At 41.6% G+C, this 18,678-nt stretch overlaps 1 protein-coding gene across 2 annotated transcripts in view; it reads left to right on the top strand.

The window, feature by feature from the left end:
* The window catches only part of LOC149322066 (phosphoinositide 3-kinase regulatory subunit 5-like), a 71,830-nt gene that overhangs the window by 28,953 nt on the left and 24,199 nt on the right, over nucleotides 1-18,678 (top strand). Inside the window, exons 2-5 of one of the 2 annotated variants that reach the window (XM_089534035.1) lie at nucleotides 8,487-8,602; nucleotides 13,359-13,459; nucleotides 16,998-17,066; nucleotides 17,498-17,636. In XM_089534035.1, the coding sequence (XP_089390161.1) occupies nucleotides 8,500-8,602; nucleotides 13,359-13,459; nucleotides 16,998-17,066; nucleotides 17,498-17,636 (412 nt within the window). In that variant the 5' untranslated portion in view covers nucleotides 8,487-8,499. Of the gene's footprint in view, nucleotides 1-8,486; nucleotides 8,603-13,358; nucleotides 13,460-13,598; nucleotides 13,622-16,997; nucleotides 17,067-17,497; nucleotides 17,637-18,678 lie in introns of those variants that run through there. The other variant, XM_089534041.1, reaches the window with a different exon arrangement.

The following is an 18,678-nucleotide window of genomic DNA, read 5'->3' as shown; positions in this document are numbered from 1 at the left end:
TTAATACCCCAAAGGACAGGATCAGAATTCAAAATGACTGGAACAGATTAGAGACATGGGGCCAATGTGTCAAAATGAATTTCAACAGGGAGAAATGTAAGATACTACACTTAGGCAGAAATTTTTTTTTGAAATGCACATATATAGGATGGGGACACTTGGCTTGACAACAGTACATGTGAAAGAGATCTAGGAGGACTCCCAGTAGACCACAAGTTGAACATGAGTCAGCAGTGTGAGGTGGCAGCTAAAAAATCCAACATGATTCTAGGCTGCATCAATAGGGGTGTAGTGTCTAGACCAGTGATTCCCACACTTTGGTCTTCCAGATGTTTTGGACTTCAGCTCTCAGGATTCCTGACTGTTCACCAAGCTGGCTGGGGTTTTTGAAGTCCAAAATACCTGGAGGACACAAGTTTGGGAATCACTGGTCTAGACTGAGGGAAGTAATAGTACCATTCTTTTATGCTTTGGTCAAACCTCAGCTTGAATATTATCTCTAGTTCTGGGCACCACATTTCAACAAGGATATGGACAAGTTGGAGCATGTCCAGAGGAAGGCAACCAAAATGATGAAAGACCTGGAAACCTATGAGGAACACCTTAGGAAACTGAATATGTTTAGCCTGGAGAAGAAAAGGATAATAATAATAATAATAATAATAATAATAATGGTTTTTATTTATATTTCCCACCTCTCCCTACAGATTGAGGTGGGATTACAGCAGTTAAGAAGTGACATGATAGTGACATGTTTAAATATTTGACAGGATGTCATAGTGTGGATGGTGTAAGCTTGTTTTCTGCTGCACCAGAGACTATGGATTCACATTACTGGAAAAGAGATTCCACCTGAACATTAGGAAGAACTTCCTGACAGTAAGAGCTGTTTGACAGTGGAATGTGCTTCCTTGGAGTGGTGGAGTCTCCTCCTTTGGAGATTTTTTAAGAGGCTTTATGGCTATCTGTCAGGAGTGCTTTGATTGTGTCTTCCTGCATGACAGGGGTTGGACTGGTTGGCCTTTGTTGGCTCTTGCATTTCTAGGATTCTGTAACTTTCCCTTTAAAACACAAATGTGAGCATTCCATTTTGGCAGTATCTCACAACAGCCAATCAGAGACAGGTTGGCAAAAAGGTGGGGACCTACCTGATGAGTGGCTATACAACTTTGGAGGAGCCATTAAGGAGTAGAGGAGTGTGTCATGGACTGCCAGAAGTGCAGTTAGAAGGGAAAAGAAAAGCTTTAATGGGAGTCAGACTCCCATGTAAGGAAGAAAGATTTAAAAGGACAAAGGAAGTCCAGTGACAACAACAAACCAGCAGTACTGTGTGCCACATTGCTCACACATGTTCAGGAGGCTCTGATGCTCTGTTTATAATGCGGGGGGGGGGGGGGGACATTGCAGTATACCAGGGCTGCAGGGATGTTTTCTTTCTTCTCACTGCCAAGCATGGCTATTTAAATTGCTCCTCCCCCTGCCTCTGGACCCAATGGCTTTTACTGTGCAGTAATTCCTTTCCTTCCTTTCCCTTTTTCCAGAGTTGAAAGCTCTGGGCTTAATTCCATGTTGAAGGATTGTTGTGCCTCCTTGGAGCTGGAGGACTGGGATGGTCTCTGAAGGGGTGTTTCATGACTGTAGCTGTCAGCACAGAACAAAGTATGTTGCTTCAAAAACCTTTCTCTCTGATGATGGTGGTTAGAATACTTTCCCTATGGCTGACTTCTGCTGAGGTTGGATAGCGATGTCAACTGTCTTTGGTAGCTGTCACGAACTCACCAGCTCCAGTAAGCAGCAGCTGCCATTGGTACAATCCCATGTGCTGGCACATGAATAAAAGTGTTGATGGGAGTATATCTGCAGCTCTTTGGCAGAGCTGCTGCAATATCTGTGGCTGCTCATTCTAGCTTTCAAAAGCCCCTTTCAAGTTAGATTCTGGGACTGATTGACATGCGGAATCAGCAGCGTGTTTATCATCACAGCTTAGGTCCATGAATTTGTAAAACTTCATCAAAGGAGGGGTGATAGTATCTCTGTTGCCAGTGTGAAGACAAATGGTATGGATACATTCAGGGGCAGCTTCCCAGCAGTTGTGTAAATATGTCTGCCCACATTTGTGAGAGGTTACCCATGCAAATATTCCTATCATCATGTGTTTCCAGAGCCAGATTAAATCTTTATAATAAACCATTGATGTGAATGGAACTGCTGCCCAAAATGAACACATTTCTTTGTATTCAAGAATGGGACAGTGATTGCACTGAAAACCCTGCCTCTCTAGGCAATAAACCAAGCCTTGTTTGTGAATAAAGATATTCAGTTTAATTGGTTTGTTTTGTAGCTAAAACACTCTCAGCTCACGTGACTGAATTAGTCAGAATTTAGCAAGACTCTTGACAGATTCAAGGTGAGGAGAGGAAGAGAGATTGTATGCTATAGCCAAATGCCTCATGTGCTGCTTTCATGTTTGCCATTTTTTTCTTTTACTTCTCTTTTTCTTTTATTTACTTGCTTTTTATAGGTTATCCAAATGGGGATGTAGCTTGTTATTATTCTGTGTTGACTTCTCATGTTTGTCCTCCAAACTTAATTTATGGTGATTTTTTAAAAAAATATTTTTGTAATAAAAAGCAATATCAGCATTGACCTATATAGTGTAGATAGACAAGTATACTGAGACTTTTCAGGGCTCCCGTGCTCTTTTAATTTAAAGTTTCTTGTTTGCAGGCAATAGCTTTATAGTCCAGTACCTATAAAGCAGTCCAGGAATAATAAAGCAAAATGATCACTTATCATGATCCAAAGATAGGTAGCACCTTTATTGAAACATACTAAAATTCCAGGCAAACATCTAAGTTCTCCAGAACTATACAGTAGAGTAGTGGGTGCTGAAAAATGAAAGTAGGAAGGAGAAACAAGCCTGCAACTCCAGAAACTGGACCAGATGCCTCAACTATTTTGTTTTAATATCAGACAATAGCATTTCAATGTTGAATTTTAATTCAGGCAGATTATTAATAAAAAGAAGAAGTTTACACTGAGTGATGTTTTCCCCCCTGACATTTCAAAGAGAACTTAATTGTTTTTAAATAGTATAAAAATGTCCTGTGTTCACAGGAATGTGTCCGAGTGCAGAATCCAAGGTATTTCATAGTATCCAAATAAGACCAAGATCTGCTCAGATTGCCCAGTTACAGCAGTTTGACACCTTTTCAAGTCTATGGAATCCTGCAATTCATTATTTCACGAGGAATCAGAATTCTCTACCAGTGAGTTCCTCTGCTATATGTCATTTAGGGGAATTCACTAGAGAAGTCCAATTGCTATACCAAACTACAAATCCTAGGATCATGTATGATGGCAAATTGACAGTTAAAATTGGGTCAAACTGCCTGCAACTGTGCAGTGTGGAAACATTCCCAGAGCTAGAAAAAACACATTAAAGTGAGGTGGCATGTTTGTTCTGAGTAGCTATCACTCCTTGTTTGCAAATAAATAAATAAAAATGTCATCTCCATAAATGCAGTAGATTTGTTGGAACAATTCTTGTCCCAACCATTTATTTATTTTTGTCTGTAGGAAAACAAAAGGTATGTGGGAAATGGCCGAAACCTAAAGCCGTTGTTTACAAATCTTCAGGTGACAATGTCATAAAATGTTAATCTTCCAGGTCTAGATCTGTATGGATTGATATCCTGCAACAAAATGTGTCACTGGGGGATAACAATGTTCTGTCCAGCTGGATGAGGGTTATGGTATCTCCATATCATATTGGTGATAACAGTAGAAGAACTCTTGAAGGCCACATCTGGTTTATGGGCTGGAGATTCCTTATTCTTGTACTGAGTAAATGTTGCCACTTCCAATGTTAAACCGCAGAGCTGTATTTACTCTCTCTGCGGCTGCAACAGAGCAAGAGGAATTTATGTGGTGATGACATTTCTTCAAGCCGTGTCCTTCTTCCTATTGTATTTCCTCTTTTGCTTCATTTAATGAAAATGAACTTAGAAAAAATATAGGAAATAACTGATCTTATTAAGCATACATACTTCAAAAGATTTGGCATTTATACTCAAAGAAGTACAGCTCCAAGCTTCTAACAGTGCAACTCCATCATCAGGGCTAAATAGAGGGGCGGGTTTCCATAGTTCTGTGAGGATTTGAATCTTGGTAGTACTGTGCTCAAACCACTGCACCACATTGGCTCTCTGTGGCATATCTGGTTTAAACTGAATAGATGTAAATGTAAGCAGAAGAGAAAAAAATGAAAGCTCCCTTGCCTGGATGGAATTCTTACAAAAGCAAGGGGCTATTTAAAAGCTTGAGCTTTTAATGTGACATTTGGTGAGGTTTCATATCAGAAGGCTTTAGCTGGATTGTTCAAAACAGCAAATCTCCCTATTTCTATGGCTGACACATTGTCTGTCCTGGAAGCCCACAAAAGCACTCCTTGCCCCACTAGTTGTGGCCAGGGCAGCACATTTCACATTTCAGGTTGTATATCTAAGCTTTCATCTTGTTACCATCACAGTTTTTCAGTAAGCATATGATCTGATTTTTTTAACTTCCTGCCCACATGAGCTTTAAAAAAAAGCCTGGCTCAGTAAGTAAATAGTTTCACAGTTGTGTGTTGCTGTGGGAGTACATGTTTTTCTGAGTGATAAGGGATGTTTGTCAAATTGGGTGTTTCATGGATCCTTTTGACAGACTGCTTTCTGTGGGTTATAATCCACTTCATTGTATCTTCCTGGCCTTCATATTCTTTTATGAACATCATGTCTAGGAGAGGTGCAAATAGGTCTCTTATCACTACAATCCTGTTCTGTGGTTGTTTTAAAGCTTTACCCCTTGGTTCTGTACAGATGTTTCTCCTCCTACTTCTTAACGTCTTGCACAGATAGGTTCATGTCTTGGCATCACCTCATTTGATAAACTGCCTGGCATGAAAGCATCCATTGAGCTCTTTGGTTGTTTCATAAGCATGAGTTATTGCCTGAGGTTTGCAGCCGGTGAATCATGTGAACATATGTGTGAACATACCCTCAAGGCAGCTTCAAGGGTAAATATTTAGTTTTAGGCAGAAAAAATACCTGTAGTCCTCTCCTTGATACACTGAATACTTCTTTTCCCTTATACAAATCTCACTTCTGTTTGAAAAACCTGCTATAAAAGAATAAGAACAACTGATTAATTCTTGTTTGTTCCAGTAGCCTTGCCAAACAGGACATTACTCTTGCTGTAATACCAACGAGAGTTGTGACTCCACTTTCACTTCTTTTAAATAGGGGCTGTATCCATTTGCTTCAATTTTCCTGTGACTGCCCCAAAATACCATGGATGTGAAGCAGGGCTGAGATCCCATGGGCTTCTAGTGCTGGAATTCCAGCTCCTATCAGCCCATGCCAGTCTGACCAACAGAGAGGAATGATGCAGTATTTCATCAGCACTTGTAGGGCAACAGGTCCCCTCCTTCTGTATCTGTGTGCAATTGGGTATATGTGAGTGGAAAGGACAGCATAGTGACAGTTGCCTTTCGGCAACAAAATGAACTCTGGCTCGTCATCCTGACCGAAAATGTAGTCCAACTTTCAATACTGCTAGGAGAAACTAGTGAGGAGAAGATATACTGCCCAGTTCTGCATTGGCTGAAACTTGGCAACAGAGTTTATGGAAAAGTTTAGAAGCTATCAGGGAATCTCTGGAATCCAACATTTCATTGTCCACCTTGAAAAGGCCTCTTTGGTGTCACCAGCTGTGCCACAGAAGCATGTTGTAAATCATTGTGTCATAGACCTTGTAGCCTATGCCCTAAAGACACCAGATCCTGTCTGAGCTTAGAAGCTAAGCAGAGACAGCTTTGGTTAGTACTGGGATGGGACACTGCCAAAAATACCAGGTGCTGCAGGCTATATTTCAGAGGAACAAACTGGCAAAACCACCTCTGAGTATTTCTTGCCTAAGAAAACTCTATGAAATTCATAAGTCAACAGGCATTTTGAAGGCACATGTGCATACACAGACACACAGGCAACTTGTGAAACACCATGCTACTTAAATGTTGCATTGGTAAATATTAGCAGGGTGGTTTCCCATGCTGATCCACTAGTTCTTGAAATGTGGAGACCACAGAGGAAAGGATTGTTTGTTTATTTAATATCCCACCTTTCTTCCACCAGAGGACCCAAGGTGCTGCTTCTTATGTCACCGTTATTAGCTCCCAGAGTCAAGTGGTGCAGTTCCAAAGTGTCTTGGCCATCATAAATTTCATAGACATTTTTTTTTTACAAAGGCCAGATTTAATGCTTTGCCCTCTGAAATGCTCCAAGGTAGATTTGCTGGTGTTGATTACACTGCAAGATTATGTCCCTGCAATAACCAGGATGCAGAATCCATGAAGCACTCTACAAACAGGTTCAACAGCATATGATTAATCCATTATTGGCAAATCTGCCTGGACAGTTAGCCCAATTTTATGTCAAATTCTTAATGGAAGATAAGAATTCCAGTGTGACCTTGGCTGTTGCCAAGTTTTCATCTGAGGTGGTCAGAATTAGAGAACAGTTAACTTCTGTATTAAAGAAAAACCTCTGAATTGAGTTATGCCTATATGATTTGACCCAATTGCTCCTTGTACTTTAAATTTATTTTACATGTTGTTAATTCAAACTTCTTGGGTCTATAAACCATAATAAAGAATTGTTGTTGTAGATGATCTCTGGAGAGATCTGAGTGCCATGGCCAAGTGTTCATCACTTAGACTGTTCAGATGTTGTTGGACTGCTGCTCTCAGAATCCCCCACTGTTAGCTGTGCTGGCTAAGGCTGATAGCAGTTGCAGTCCAACAATATCTGGACAGCCACAAGTTGTCAACTCACATGAGAAGTGGTTCTTAATTCTCTGTTATTATTTGTCACTCCTCACTCAGCTATGGAAACCCACTATATGACCTTGGACAGTCATACTTTCTCAGCCTCAGAGGAAGGCAAAGACACCCCTCCTCAACAAACCTTGCCAAGAAAAACTTGTGATAGGGTCGTCTTAGGATCACCATAAGTCAGAAATGACTTGAGGACACACAACAACAAATTATTTCTCACATTCTTCTGTTTCCACCTGCAGTAGTGGGGAAGAGAATGCATCAAATGCTGTTGGTTGGTGGTTTTTTGAATGGGAATAATGTGATGCAAAATGACCACTCTTCTGTCTTCTGTGAAAACCATGTCTCAAGTGTCCTGTGTCATCAGGATACCTGCGTTGGGTCCAATGCTTCTGTTCAGAATTGGCAGCCTTGATCAGCCTCTGAAGCTGCAAATGTAGAGCTCACAGGCTTATTAAACAGCCTGTGTTCGGTTTGCATTAGACCCAATATCGTGTGAGGAGATTGTGACATGAGTAGAATCTGTACCCTGTGGCTTTGTAAGTTACGGGAATGGCTTTCCTTCACATTCTGACTCTACAGTCAGTGCTTGGTTACACAATCCAGTGAGACAGAATTTGCTCTCTGAGCGCTGGTCAGACTTCCTGCCTGGTCAGGACAGTAGGGGAAGGAAAATCTCATTCTGCTGATCACACACTGTGGTGTCCCATAAGGAGCTGACATGAGGGTAGGCTATTTCTGGACCACATTCAGGGGATGAATCATGCCCCTTCTTCAGTCACCACTTTCCTTGTGACATCTGCCCTAAAATGTGATTAAAATATTGATTTGAGGATACACACCTCCCTTTATATTTATTTCATTCCAGCTACTTTGAGTAAATATAATCTTTTCTGTGTGCCATTGCAGTTGCAGGATGGCAACATTGTCCCTAGAGAGCTGTCCTAGTTGTGAATGTAGGTTTGTTTGTTTTTTTAGCTACCTGGATGTATTGGTACCTGTACATGTTGTTGCTTGTCCTCTGGAGCTGGATTTTGCCAAATATGTCACACTTTGGGGTGTATGGTTTGGGGCAGAAGACCTTGCCAAGGCACAGGGGATAGAGCCACAACTCGCATAGGTCTCAGCCAGGATGGCAAGTGATAAAAGACTGAAGGATGCCATGTTACCTACACCAGGGCATACCTCACTGACTTTTGCTTGAGTGGAAGATGGTACATTATAGAAACAGCAACCTACCCATTCAAATGCAGCCCCATGCAAACATGGAATTGAAAATATATTATACCGGATGGTGCTGGATAGGCTGAAGAAGTGATAGGGTGTGCCACATTGTAGATTTGCTGTTAAACCTTACCCCCATTATTGGTAGCATTTATTGCATATGTATAAATCTGAGCCAGGTGGATCCTCATTCAGTTTTTTGTTACCAACTATTCCTACTGGGGAATGTGAGAAATCCAACTGAAGAGAAATGTTTTAGTAAAAAGCAGTCAAGTCACCAAGAATTATGTGCTTTTTAAATTGGCTTTGATTTATGGTTCCCAATTGGGAGTGTGCCTGGCTCACTTTAATTTTATTAGTTATTTGTTTGTTTGTTTTGTTCTAGGAGATGAATTAAGATGCAGCACACAACCTGCACAGAAGACAGGATCCACCATGCACTGGAGAGGTGCCTCCATGGCCTCACCAAAAGTGGTATCATCTCTGCTAGCACTTGGACAGGTAAGTAAGCAACTCTGTGAAGATAATGGGGGGCTAGTCTGTCTTTGGCCTAAATAGCCTAAAAGCACCAAAGCCCTTCTGATGATAAATGCTAAACAGGGTTAGCCCTGTTTAGTATTTGGATGGGAGACCACCAACGAATACCAGGTCAAGGGAAGTAATAGTCCCATTATACTGTTGGCTCTTCATATCCAGGGGGGTTCTGTTCTGGACCCTCATGCGGATGATAAATACTGCAGGACCTCAAGTCCAATTATACTCAGTTGCAGCATGATGTGCACACAACTGCATTTTGCAGCTGCATGCACATGCCGCCATTGAGGAGAACAGGGTGGGGCCATCCACAGATGCTTCAATCAATGGGTGACAAGATGGCTGATACTGAGGAGCAACTGTATTCTGTGCTGGTTAGGCCCCATCTGGAATACTGTATTCAGTTCTAGGCACTTCATTTTAAGAATGGTATAGACAAGTTGGAGGAAGAGAATGCCAGTGAGGATGATAACAGGTACAGTGGTACCCCGGGATACGAATGCGCCGCCTTACAAAATTTCCGGGTTACGAAAAAAATCCATTTAAAAACATTTTTCCGGGTTACGAAGGTTATTTCGGGTTATGGAAAAAAAATTGGTGCTTTTCGGCGCGATTTCACACGGAATCGCGGCTTTCGCTATTAGCGCCTAAGGGCATTTCGGCTAGCGAAAGTTTCCGGGTTACGAAAGCGGCGGCGGAACGAATTAATTTCGTAACCCGGGGTACCACTGTATGGAGAACAAAAGACATGAGGAGAAGCTAAAGGAGCCGGGCATGAAGGAGCTTGGTGAAGCTCTTGGTGAAGGAATTTGTTGAAGAGAAGACTGAGGGGTGTCATGATTGCATTCTCGAGACTGCACTCAAGGGCAGTTAAAGGGCAGGCCTGTTCTCTGCTGCCTCCGAGGGTAGGACCAGCTCTAAAGGTCTGGAGTTACAGGACAATAGATTTTGCTTGAATATCAGAAGGAACATTTTGACACTAAGACCAGTGAGACAATAGAACCAATGGCCCAGAGAGTGGTAAGGTCTCCTTCTCTAGGCAAGTTAAGAAAGAGGCTGGGTAGCTATGTCCTTGCTGGAGATGTTTTAGCTGGAGATCTTGAATTGAGCAGGGGGTTGGGTTAGATAGCCCATGACGGACCTCCCAACTCTGTGACTTGCTAAAGGAACACTCCTCAGAAGCAAATCCAGTGAATGATCTGAAAAAAGTATTTCACTAAGCAATGCAGATACTGCCACCTCACACCACCCAGACCCAGCTATAGATGTGCTGCTTCAGGGTGAGGACAGCATTTCAAGAAGCCTGCATTTTGCTGACAGCTTCCTCCAAGGCTTATCTTGTATTATTGTGGTAAACTGGAGGTGGCAAGGGGGAAGTACCGGGGGGGGGGGGGGAATGCAACTGGCACAGTGAGTTTTGTACCATTATCATTGTTGTGGCCTGCTTATCCTGCTGGGCCCTGATGAATTGCCTCCTCCGCCTCCTCTCATTTTCCATATATATATATGATCCTCCTTTACTCCCTCCCTTATATTATTGCCACATTTGTGCAATGGCAGAACATATTGAGAGATAGTGACTGGTCCAAAAAGTAACTTAGAGAACTTCATACCTGAGGGAGTGGGATTTGAAAGAGAGTCACCCTGGTCTTAATCCATGTCTTTTGTAGCTTGGATATTCTGCATTGATGTACCTTTTTAAAGTTCTAAGCCCTCTATGTAGAACCAGCCCTACATATCAATCAAAATGCAAAGATTCAGAAGCAAAGCAGAATTCTACCATTGATGCTAGGAAATCAGGAAGACAAGGCTGGGATTAATGTTAGGGAAGTGAGGAAGATGGATCAAAGACTTGTTGTGCTATTCTGTGCCTTCAAATCGTTTCCGACTATGGGAACCCTCACTGAATTTTCTGGGGCTGAGAGTGTGTGACTCACCCAAGGTCACCCAGTAGGTTTTTATGGCTAAACAGGCAACTGAACTCTGATCTCCAGAGTCACATACAACACTCAGATCACCACACCACACTGGCACTCAGAGTAGTGTCAAACTGCCTTCTTTCTGCAGTGTAGATGCACTTATTGGCACACAGTGGCTGGAATCCTGTTGGTTACTTCCAACTAGAGTAGGCCTATTCAAATCAATTGTTGAATGGTGAGTTAACATGTAGATAAGTCTAATGGATGCAGTGGGTCTACTCTAGACAAGGTTTAAAGATTAGGATGTAGGCCAATGTCTGTCTACCAGAATAACGCACAAAACAGTAGAATTTTAATATTGTAGCAAAATATTTTAGCTTTTTGTGTCTTCAGCTGCTCTGGAAAAAACAGTACGCTGTGCCCAAGATGGCAGTACTAGCATTCAGAGGATGGAGAATGCTGTCTTTTGGGTGGATGATGTTAGATACCATCTTTAAGACAGAGACCATGTCAAGAGTGCTAAGTCAAGCCCAGAATTTTCCCATTTTCTCTAATGTTCTTACATCTAATGACATTTTTGTTCAAATCACTGTGATATCAAATAGGACTCAGTAGTCTGAATTAAAATGTTTGATTTTTAGTTGCTCTAATTTTCTAATTATGATTGGACACTTGTGGTACATAAAGTATGTAAGAGGACTAGCTGTTGTTTTGCCTGCATCCTGAAGATGGCATCCTCCTGGACATCTTTGTTTCTGTGACATAGATCAGGTTGCAGAATCTGCATTTGATAAACCATTTGAGGTGACAATGTCATTAAATGTTTGATATAATAAACCATTTACTTTCAGGTCAGTGTAGATAGGTTTACAGTTCTAGATGTATCTCAAGCTGGTTTTCTCTGATACCCATGGCCATCAAAATTATTTTCCTCATAAAAACCATAAAATGATAATTGCACCCTCACTGGTTATCAGTAAAAAAGAGGCCAAAGGTTGGGAAGATAAAGTTTAAAATTCCTTAATTCCTTGCTCACTTTAGTGGAACCTACTGGTGGAAGGGTGACATCAAGGAACGATTACACAAGGTTGGCCCAAACCACTTTGCTGCCTGAGGCAGAGCAGTAAATGATATCTAAAAGACAAGGTGTGTAGTATGCAAAGCCAGTCAAATTATTTTGATGCATGAGATGAATGACTCCCCTCCTGCTCTCCGCATCCCTGATGGTAAAAATTTTTAAAAATGCAATGGTAACAAAATAATGATAGCAGAAACCCCCTGCTTGAGATAGCTACCTCACTCTACCTAATGACATTGCTGGCTTTGGGTGTATAGCAATAACATCTTGGTTTTGTAGTTCTGCTTTCCATCCCCCCTTCCATCATCATGTAGTTTGGGTTCATGGGCCTGTCTCATTTGCCAGGTATGTATGAGGAACTGAGGCTTATATTCCACCCTATTTAGTTCAGACCACTGCTAGCTCCTGTAGCTTCCTTCTCTCTTGCTAATGCTGAGAAGAAAACAGCAGTGTAGACTCCTTGTGGTTTGTGTGAAACAAAGAGGGGAAAGTAGTCTAATGCAGATGGGTTAAATCCCTTTAGTAAGCTTGGTCTGCATGCACATAGAAACATACACAGATTGGTAGCAGGAAAAATGGTCTAGTTTTCATCTAGTAAATGACAAAGAATATAATATTTTTGAATGATGTACAGCATAATTTCTCTAAGTATGTTGGGTGTCTATTCTATGACAAAACAAACAGAAGTTTGACCCTCCAGATGATCCAGCCTGCAGTGCCCTCCCCCCGTTATCCTTCCCAGTGTGACCAACAATAAAAGATTGTAGGAGTTGTAGTTGAAAGAATCTGAAGGGTTAACCTTGCCTCAAACCCATTCTAGATTAATTTTGGAGGCCACAATTTTGGAGTTTAGGAACAGAAAGCTATACATTGTGGACTATGCTTAAACAAGTGGGCAGTGAGCATGGGAGTTTAAACATTTACTGTACTGTGAATGTTTCAAAGTCAGTCTTCCAATATGTGCTGGTCTCAGAATAAGTAACATTTAAGCTTGTCTTGTCCAAATGTTGTTCTTGCTGTTTACAGATAATTATAATACATAGAGCAGATACAATGTTTTAAATTCAACATAAGTACAGTGTCCCCTTGCTATCTGCGGAGGATCAGTTCCAGATTCCCCCCCCCCCCCCCGCCACAGATAGTAAAAAAGTGGGACCTTCTTCTCAGTGGGCATGTGCTCCTGCTTCCACTGCCGCATGCATGTGCACCTATTCAGAAAGCCAGGACTTGCCATCTGCAGAAGCTCAAATTGCAGGTGCAAGCCTGCATTTGGCACGGGCGTACTGTATACATTGCCACAAACGGCCCTTTATAAAAATGTTTATTACATTTATATTTGACTTTACCTCAGTGAATTCAAGGTGGTTTATATGACTTTCATGCCACCACTTAATCCTCACAACAACCTTGTCAGACAGAAAAGAGTGGCTGGCTGAAGATTACCCAGTGAGTTTCATAACTCAGTAGGTACAGTGCACATTCCTCGATCTTCTGGTTACCAGTCTTTTACTCTAGCTATGACACTTCTCCTTATATGTGTGATGAAAAAGATAACACATCTGACCTCATTTTCTAGCATACAGTGTACCTGCACATATCTATTTCTGGAAGCTGTACAGTGAGCCAGCCATGTCAGTGGTGTGAGGATCTGCATTTGTGCCATGAAGAGTGTGGATACTTTTGAATTTGTGCTGCTTTGTGATTCTGTTCCTTCTTTTGTTCACAGCTGGACTTTGCCTGAATTGTTGGAGTCTTCAGGAGCTGGTTAGTCGGGATGCAGGGAACTACCTCATCCTCTTGGAGAAAATCCTCCAGAAGACCCAAGAGGTAATTAAGTGACTGGAGATGGGAAGGAATGCCACCAAGAACAGGACTTCTTTTTATTTATCCATCATCTTCTACCACTTAGCTTCAGTGGAGGACTTTCGGTTCTAAAAGAGAAGCTGGAATCCATAGCTGACTTCAACAAGACCTCAGCAGAGGCACAAAGTAATAATAATAATAATAATAATAATAATAATAATAATAATAATAAGGCTTTATTTATATACCACTTTTCCAATGATCAAAGCGGTTTACATCAAAACGGTAGTCTTATGCTCTTTGTAAACATGTATAAGAAAATACATTTTCTTGATTAATAACGGTAGATTACTTTGTGCCTCTGTCTGGGTCTTATGGAAGTAATCTCTGGATTCCAGCTTCTCTTTTAGAACCAGTCCTCCACTGAAGTTGAGTGGTGGGAGAGGGGAGCCCTGGTGGCACAATGGCTAAATGCCAGCACTATAGCCACACGGTTGTGAGTTCGATCCCAAGGCTCCAAGGTTGACTCAGCCTTCCATCCTTTCATAGGTCAGTAAAATGAGTACCCAGCTTGTTGGAGGCAATTGGCTTACAGATTGTAAATTGCGTAGAGACTGCTGGGTTCACTGATAAGTGGTATAGAAATGTAAATGCTATTACTATTGCTGTTAGGAGATGATAGACAGATAAAAGGAAGTCTTCCTTCCGATTGCACATAATTGAATTATAGAATTCTCCTTCACAAGATGATAGTGGTGCCTACCAACCTGGGTGGATTTAAAATGTATTGCATGCCTTCATTTCTGGCTTATAATGACCCTATCATGAGGTTTGCTTGGCACAATTTCTTCAGGGAGGGGTTTCTCTTACCTTCCATTGAGGTTCAGAGTGTGTCACTTTCCCAAGGTCACCCAGTAGGTCTCCATGGTTGAACAGGGATTTGAACTTTGGTCTCCCAGCATCCTACTCCAACACTTGGATGACTATACCATGCTGCCTTTCAGGATTTGAAAGGCAACTAGCTAAATTCATAAAATATAAGGTTATCCATAACACTAGCTACATATTACCTCTGGTACTGGCAGCAGTATTTATCTCAGTATCAGTTTCTGGGGGAAATGAGTCAAAGGATACTGTTGTACATTGCTCTAGAGGACCCTGGTGGGCTGAGAGATGATATATAAATGCCAATTACTGTAATTAATATTTTCCTGTCCTGCTAACAGGCATCCTAGAGACACAAACTTTGGTTATCTACTGTAGAATCCATCATTTTGGGGGTTGATTGGAACCCATTGCTCCATGCAGAGGGGAGGAGAAGCTAACGCTAAGGGCACTTTATTGCTTTCCACTTTGTACTGATTGGGCCCATACAAAAGAGCTTATAGCTCACTCTTGTGAACCTCCATTGAACCAACTGATGCTTGTACTTGGTGCAGGCTGAATCATATTTGGAGTTAGCGCTGATGTTAGGATGGTGCATCTGGCCGTGAGAGCAGACTGTGGGAGCAAAATAGGGTAGCTGAACATTAAATCCATTGTCAGCTCTATGCTGGGTCTGCAGGTTGAAGGTCAATACCATTGGCTAAGAGAACAAAGAGTATCTGAGCACCTGGGCCAGCAATGTAAGAGTCAAGTAGAGATTTCCTCCTTCCTGCCTTGAACAGCAGTCCCCCACTATAGAGCAATTGTTTCACACCCTTGTGTGGGGAGCTGTGCAGCAGACTGAGCACCAGCCCCTTCCCACATTGTTTGTCAGCTATTGTGAAATGGTGGTGGTGGGGAGAGTGGAAAAGTCAGGCAGAGAGATCACAGCTTTGTCCTCTGAAAAGGCCTTGCCAGGTCTCTGTCTAAAGAAGGGTCACAGCAAGGTTGTTGCAGCAGGATTAATGTAACAGATCTTCCTGTGAATTTATGAGATAGAACCCCCCCCCCGCCCCGCTTTTTCTTTTATAAATTCCGGTAGGCAGTATGGCTTCCTTTCTGTGTCCTAAAAATAGCATTGTGGTCAGAGTTCACAGATATGGAGAGGCAGCAAGTGAGAGCCTGCAAGAACAAAATACTATGCACCTACTACAATGTCAGAGAGTTTTAAAAACCAGGAAGTCACTTTAATCCTGATGTGATGGAGCATGGACACACTGACTCTCCCTTTCTCAAAGAACAAATCTTCCTTCTCAAGACAGCACTTAAAGCATCCTTCTTTTTCATCACATTATCATCTGGAAATAAAAAACCATGAAGCAATTCTAATAATAGCATCAGTTAATAATTACGGTACTACTGTTGTGCTGCATTCCTTCAGTGGATAATTTCCTTTGCTGACAGAGCAGTCCGATGTCTGATTTTTACTAGCTGAAGTAATGAAATAACAGCAGAAGAAACTTGGTAGAAACCTTGATTTCAGCTACCAGTGTTCAGACATGCCTCATTTTTATGGCTGGTCCCTGTTACAACTGCTCCCACTATATATATTAGGTATAGTAATCTGGATCCAGTAGTCACACGATGGTTTCTTAGGATCAACTACTTCCATTGTGTGTGTTACTGGAAACATTTCAAAATATTTTAGGTTGCCCTATAAAGGCCTATCGGGATTAGGTGTGGAATGGTGAAAGTGCTGTTCTGACTCCATTTGAACTTCTCCTTCATTAAGACCATTTCCAGAGGCACTTCTCCAGATGCCTCCATTATTGGAGCTAGATATAGACATAAAGTGGGGCCTCTGTAATGATCCCCTAGTTATGGGGATTTCCTTCCAAAAAATTTGCATGGTCACTTCATTGACTCTTAGGTGCTAAGCTGGAAGCCCTTCATTTGCCCAGACTTTTGGAGAACTGTAATATTACTATTCTGTTGTTTGCTTTGCTATTTTATTGATTTCATGACTTTCAAAAAAAATATGTGATGTTATGGCATTATTTTAACTGTTGCTTTGACTCTTGAATTGAACCCACATTGTACATTATTAAAATTGAAAAGGAATATACTTACCTTAAGTAATTGCTTGCTAAATAAATAAATAAATAAATTTGCTCTACGACAAGGGTGACAGAACTTTGGCCCTCATCTCATTTGGATGGTAACCCACATATTCCCTCATCATTGGCCACTTTGGCTGGAGGTCTTGGGAACTGATGTGCAAAAATATGAGGTGGGTTAAAAGATCCCCTGTCACTGCACATGGCATCTTATGGTAAGCTGCTTCTGCATGATAATTTTCCTCATTTTTCTGCAATGTCCTGTGCAGCGTTTTCTATGTGGAAGATTTCTTTACAGCAGTGGACACTACTAGTAGTATCCAGAACAGAGGATCTGCTAACAAACAAGGCTAGCTGTTGTGACTGGACTCAGAAATCACAATGCTGAAGTGATTCTCACTAGAACCAGTAACATTGTGGAGTAGCCCTACTTACAGAGAAGTATAAGGAAGTATTGCTATCACTGTCCCATTTTGAAGCTTCCAGAGAAATGCAGCTGTTAGCTGTTTTCTTTGGAATAGCATGCCAAACCTCTGTTCCATTCCTTATGACTTTTTTGTTTGTTTGTTTACTTATTGCAGGTCCAAGAGAAATGTGACTATGATCTCTTTGTTCCATTGGCCCTACTGTTTGGTGCAGCTGTTCTGTGTGTAAGTTTGGGATTCCAGTGCTACAGTCTTTGCTTTCAACAGCAAGCACAGGCTTTGTTTTGTCATGCTCATGGTTAAGTGCTAAATTAATTATGTAAATCTTGAGTCCTAATAACTACATGTGAACACTGCTATATCCAGGTACTGAATAAACTCTAGTTTGATGTCATGTTTAGGGATTCTGTGTCTCCTGGTGGCAATCAGTGATCTGGGGAAAGAAACATTGAGTGCCTGTTTCTTTTAGCCAAGTGCTTCATTGGAGATGTGGGGATAAGTGGCAGATGCACAGAGAGCTGTTGGAGATGTGTGAAGGGATTCAGAACTAGATACTGTAGATACTGTAGATGGAAGATTGACTAGGAGGGTAAACACCAGAAATTCTTGGCTTCCTGTCAACTATTGTTTTCATGTCTTTATTGTGTTCTCTCTAGATTCCCCATTTTCCTTCAGATTCTGACCTGCTTCTGAGGGCCTTAAGGACATACCGTGACTTCCTCACCTGGCCTGTGCCGTACTGTGATATATGCCAGGAGCTACTGACTTTCATCAGCAATGAACTCAAAGCTCCAGGTGGGAGTTGTTTGCCGCTATGGGTTCCTTCAGCCCTTTGGTGTGCTGAGTTTAACTTTCTGCTGGGGGAGGGATGCTACTGATGAATGAACAAATTGTCTAGAGCTGCACTGATCATATGACTTACAGACTATAATCATGGACATTAACCCTAGAAGGTTTATACAGTTTGAATGGAGCAATGTACTTTTAAAACAGAGGTGAGGAGCCCTCAGCCTTACAGAGTTATTACACTACTGCACCCATAATCCTTTTGCATCTAATGAGAGTTGAAGTTCAAAATACCTAGAGGGCCAGAGGTTCTACACCCTATTGCAGCAATAAGGTGTGAGGAAAGAGTGCTTTGTTTAACACCAGCTTGGCAGTGCATGGTTGGAGTAAGATTACAGCCAGAAATGTAAGAGCTTGCACTCTTCCTTGCAAGTTTTCTAGTACACCAACTCTCTACAGTTTTTAATAGGCTCATAGTTTCCATGCCAGGCTGGGACATCTCTTGTGTAAAGTCATTTGACTGACAAAATGGGTGCAGTTCTCCTCTCTTGCTTTCCTAGTCTCCATATTCACTTGAGAGCACAAATGACTCACCAGGATGCTCCAGTAACAACAGAGGATTCATTCAGTTGGTGTTGTACTTTGAATGGGTAACTGTTAGATAATTTCTACACAGTACGCTAGGACCTGTGCCCTCTTGCAGATGAGCTATAGGGCAGCAGCCTTGCCTTAATGAGCTTGGGCTTGGCTACCTTTGAATATCACCACTCATAAGAGTTCTTATATTTTATGCAAGTAAAAATGTCTTAATTAAGCTGTGCTGGCTGCCAGCCTTCTGTTGTTCCTCATTAAGCAGTTTTCCCAATTAATTGTAGAGGCTTTCTTAAAGCATCTTGGAGCCCTGAATTTCTCCAAATAAACTGTAACATATTTAATTTCATGTCTCCCTTGGACAAGTCTATAAATTCAATTAGAGGAGAAACGTAGTAAAGCCTTTTCTGAGCTTTTGAGTAGACTCTTGTTTCTGTTGTCAGATTTCACTTTTACCAAA

This window comes from Sceloporus occidentalis, unplaced genomic scaffold (assembly GCF_023333645.1).
Source record: "Sceloporus occidentalis isolate IW3139 unplaced genomic scaffold, rSceOcc1.0.p SCAF_1, whole genome shotgun sequence".
In the NCBI taxonomy this organism is placed as follows: Eukaryota; Metazoa; Chordata; class Lepidosauria; order Squamata; family Phrynosomatidae; genus Sceloporus; species Sceloporus occidentalis.
The sequence above is the reverse complement of the archived record's forward strand: the minus strand, read 5'-3'. Positions and strand labels throughout refer to the sequence as shown.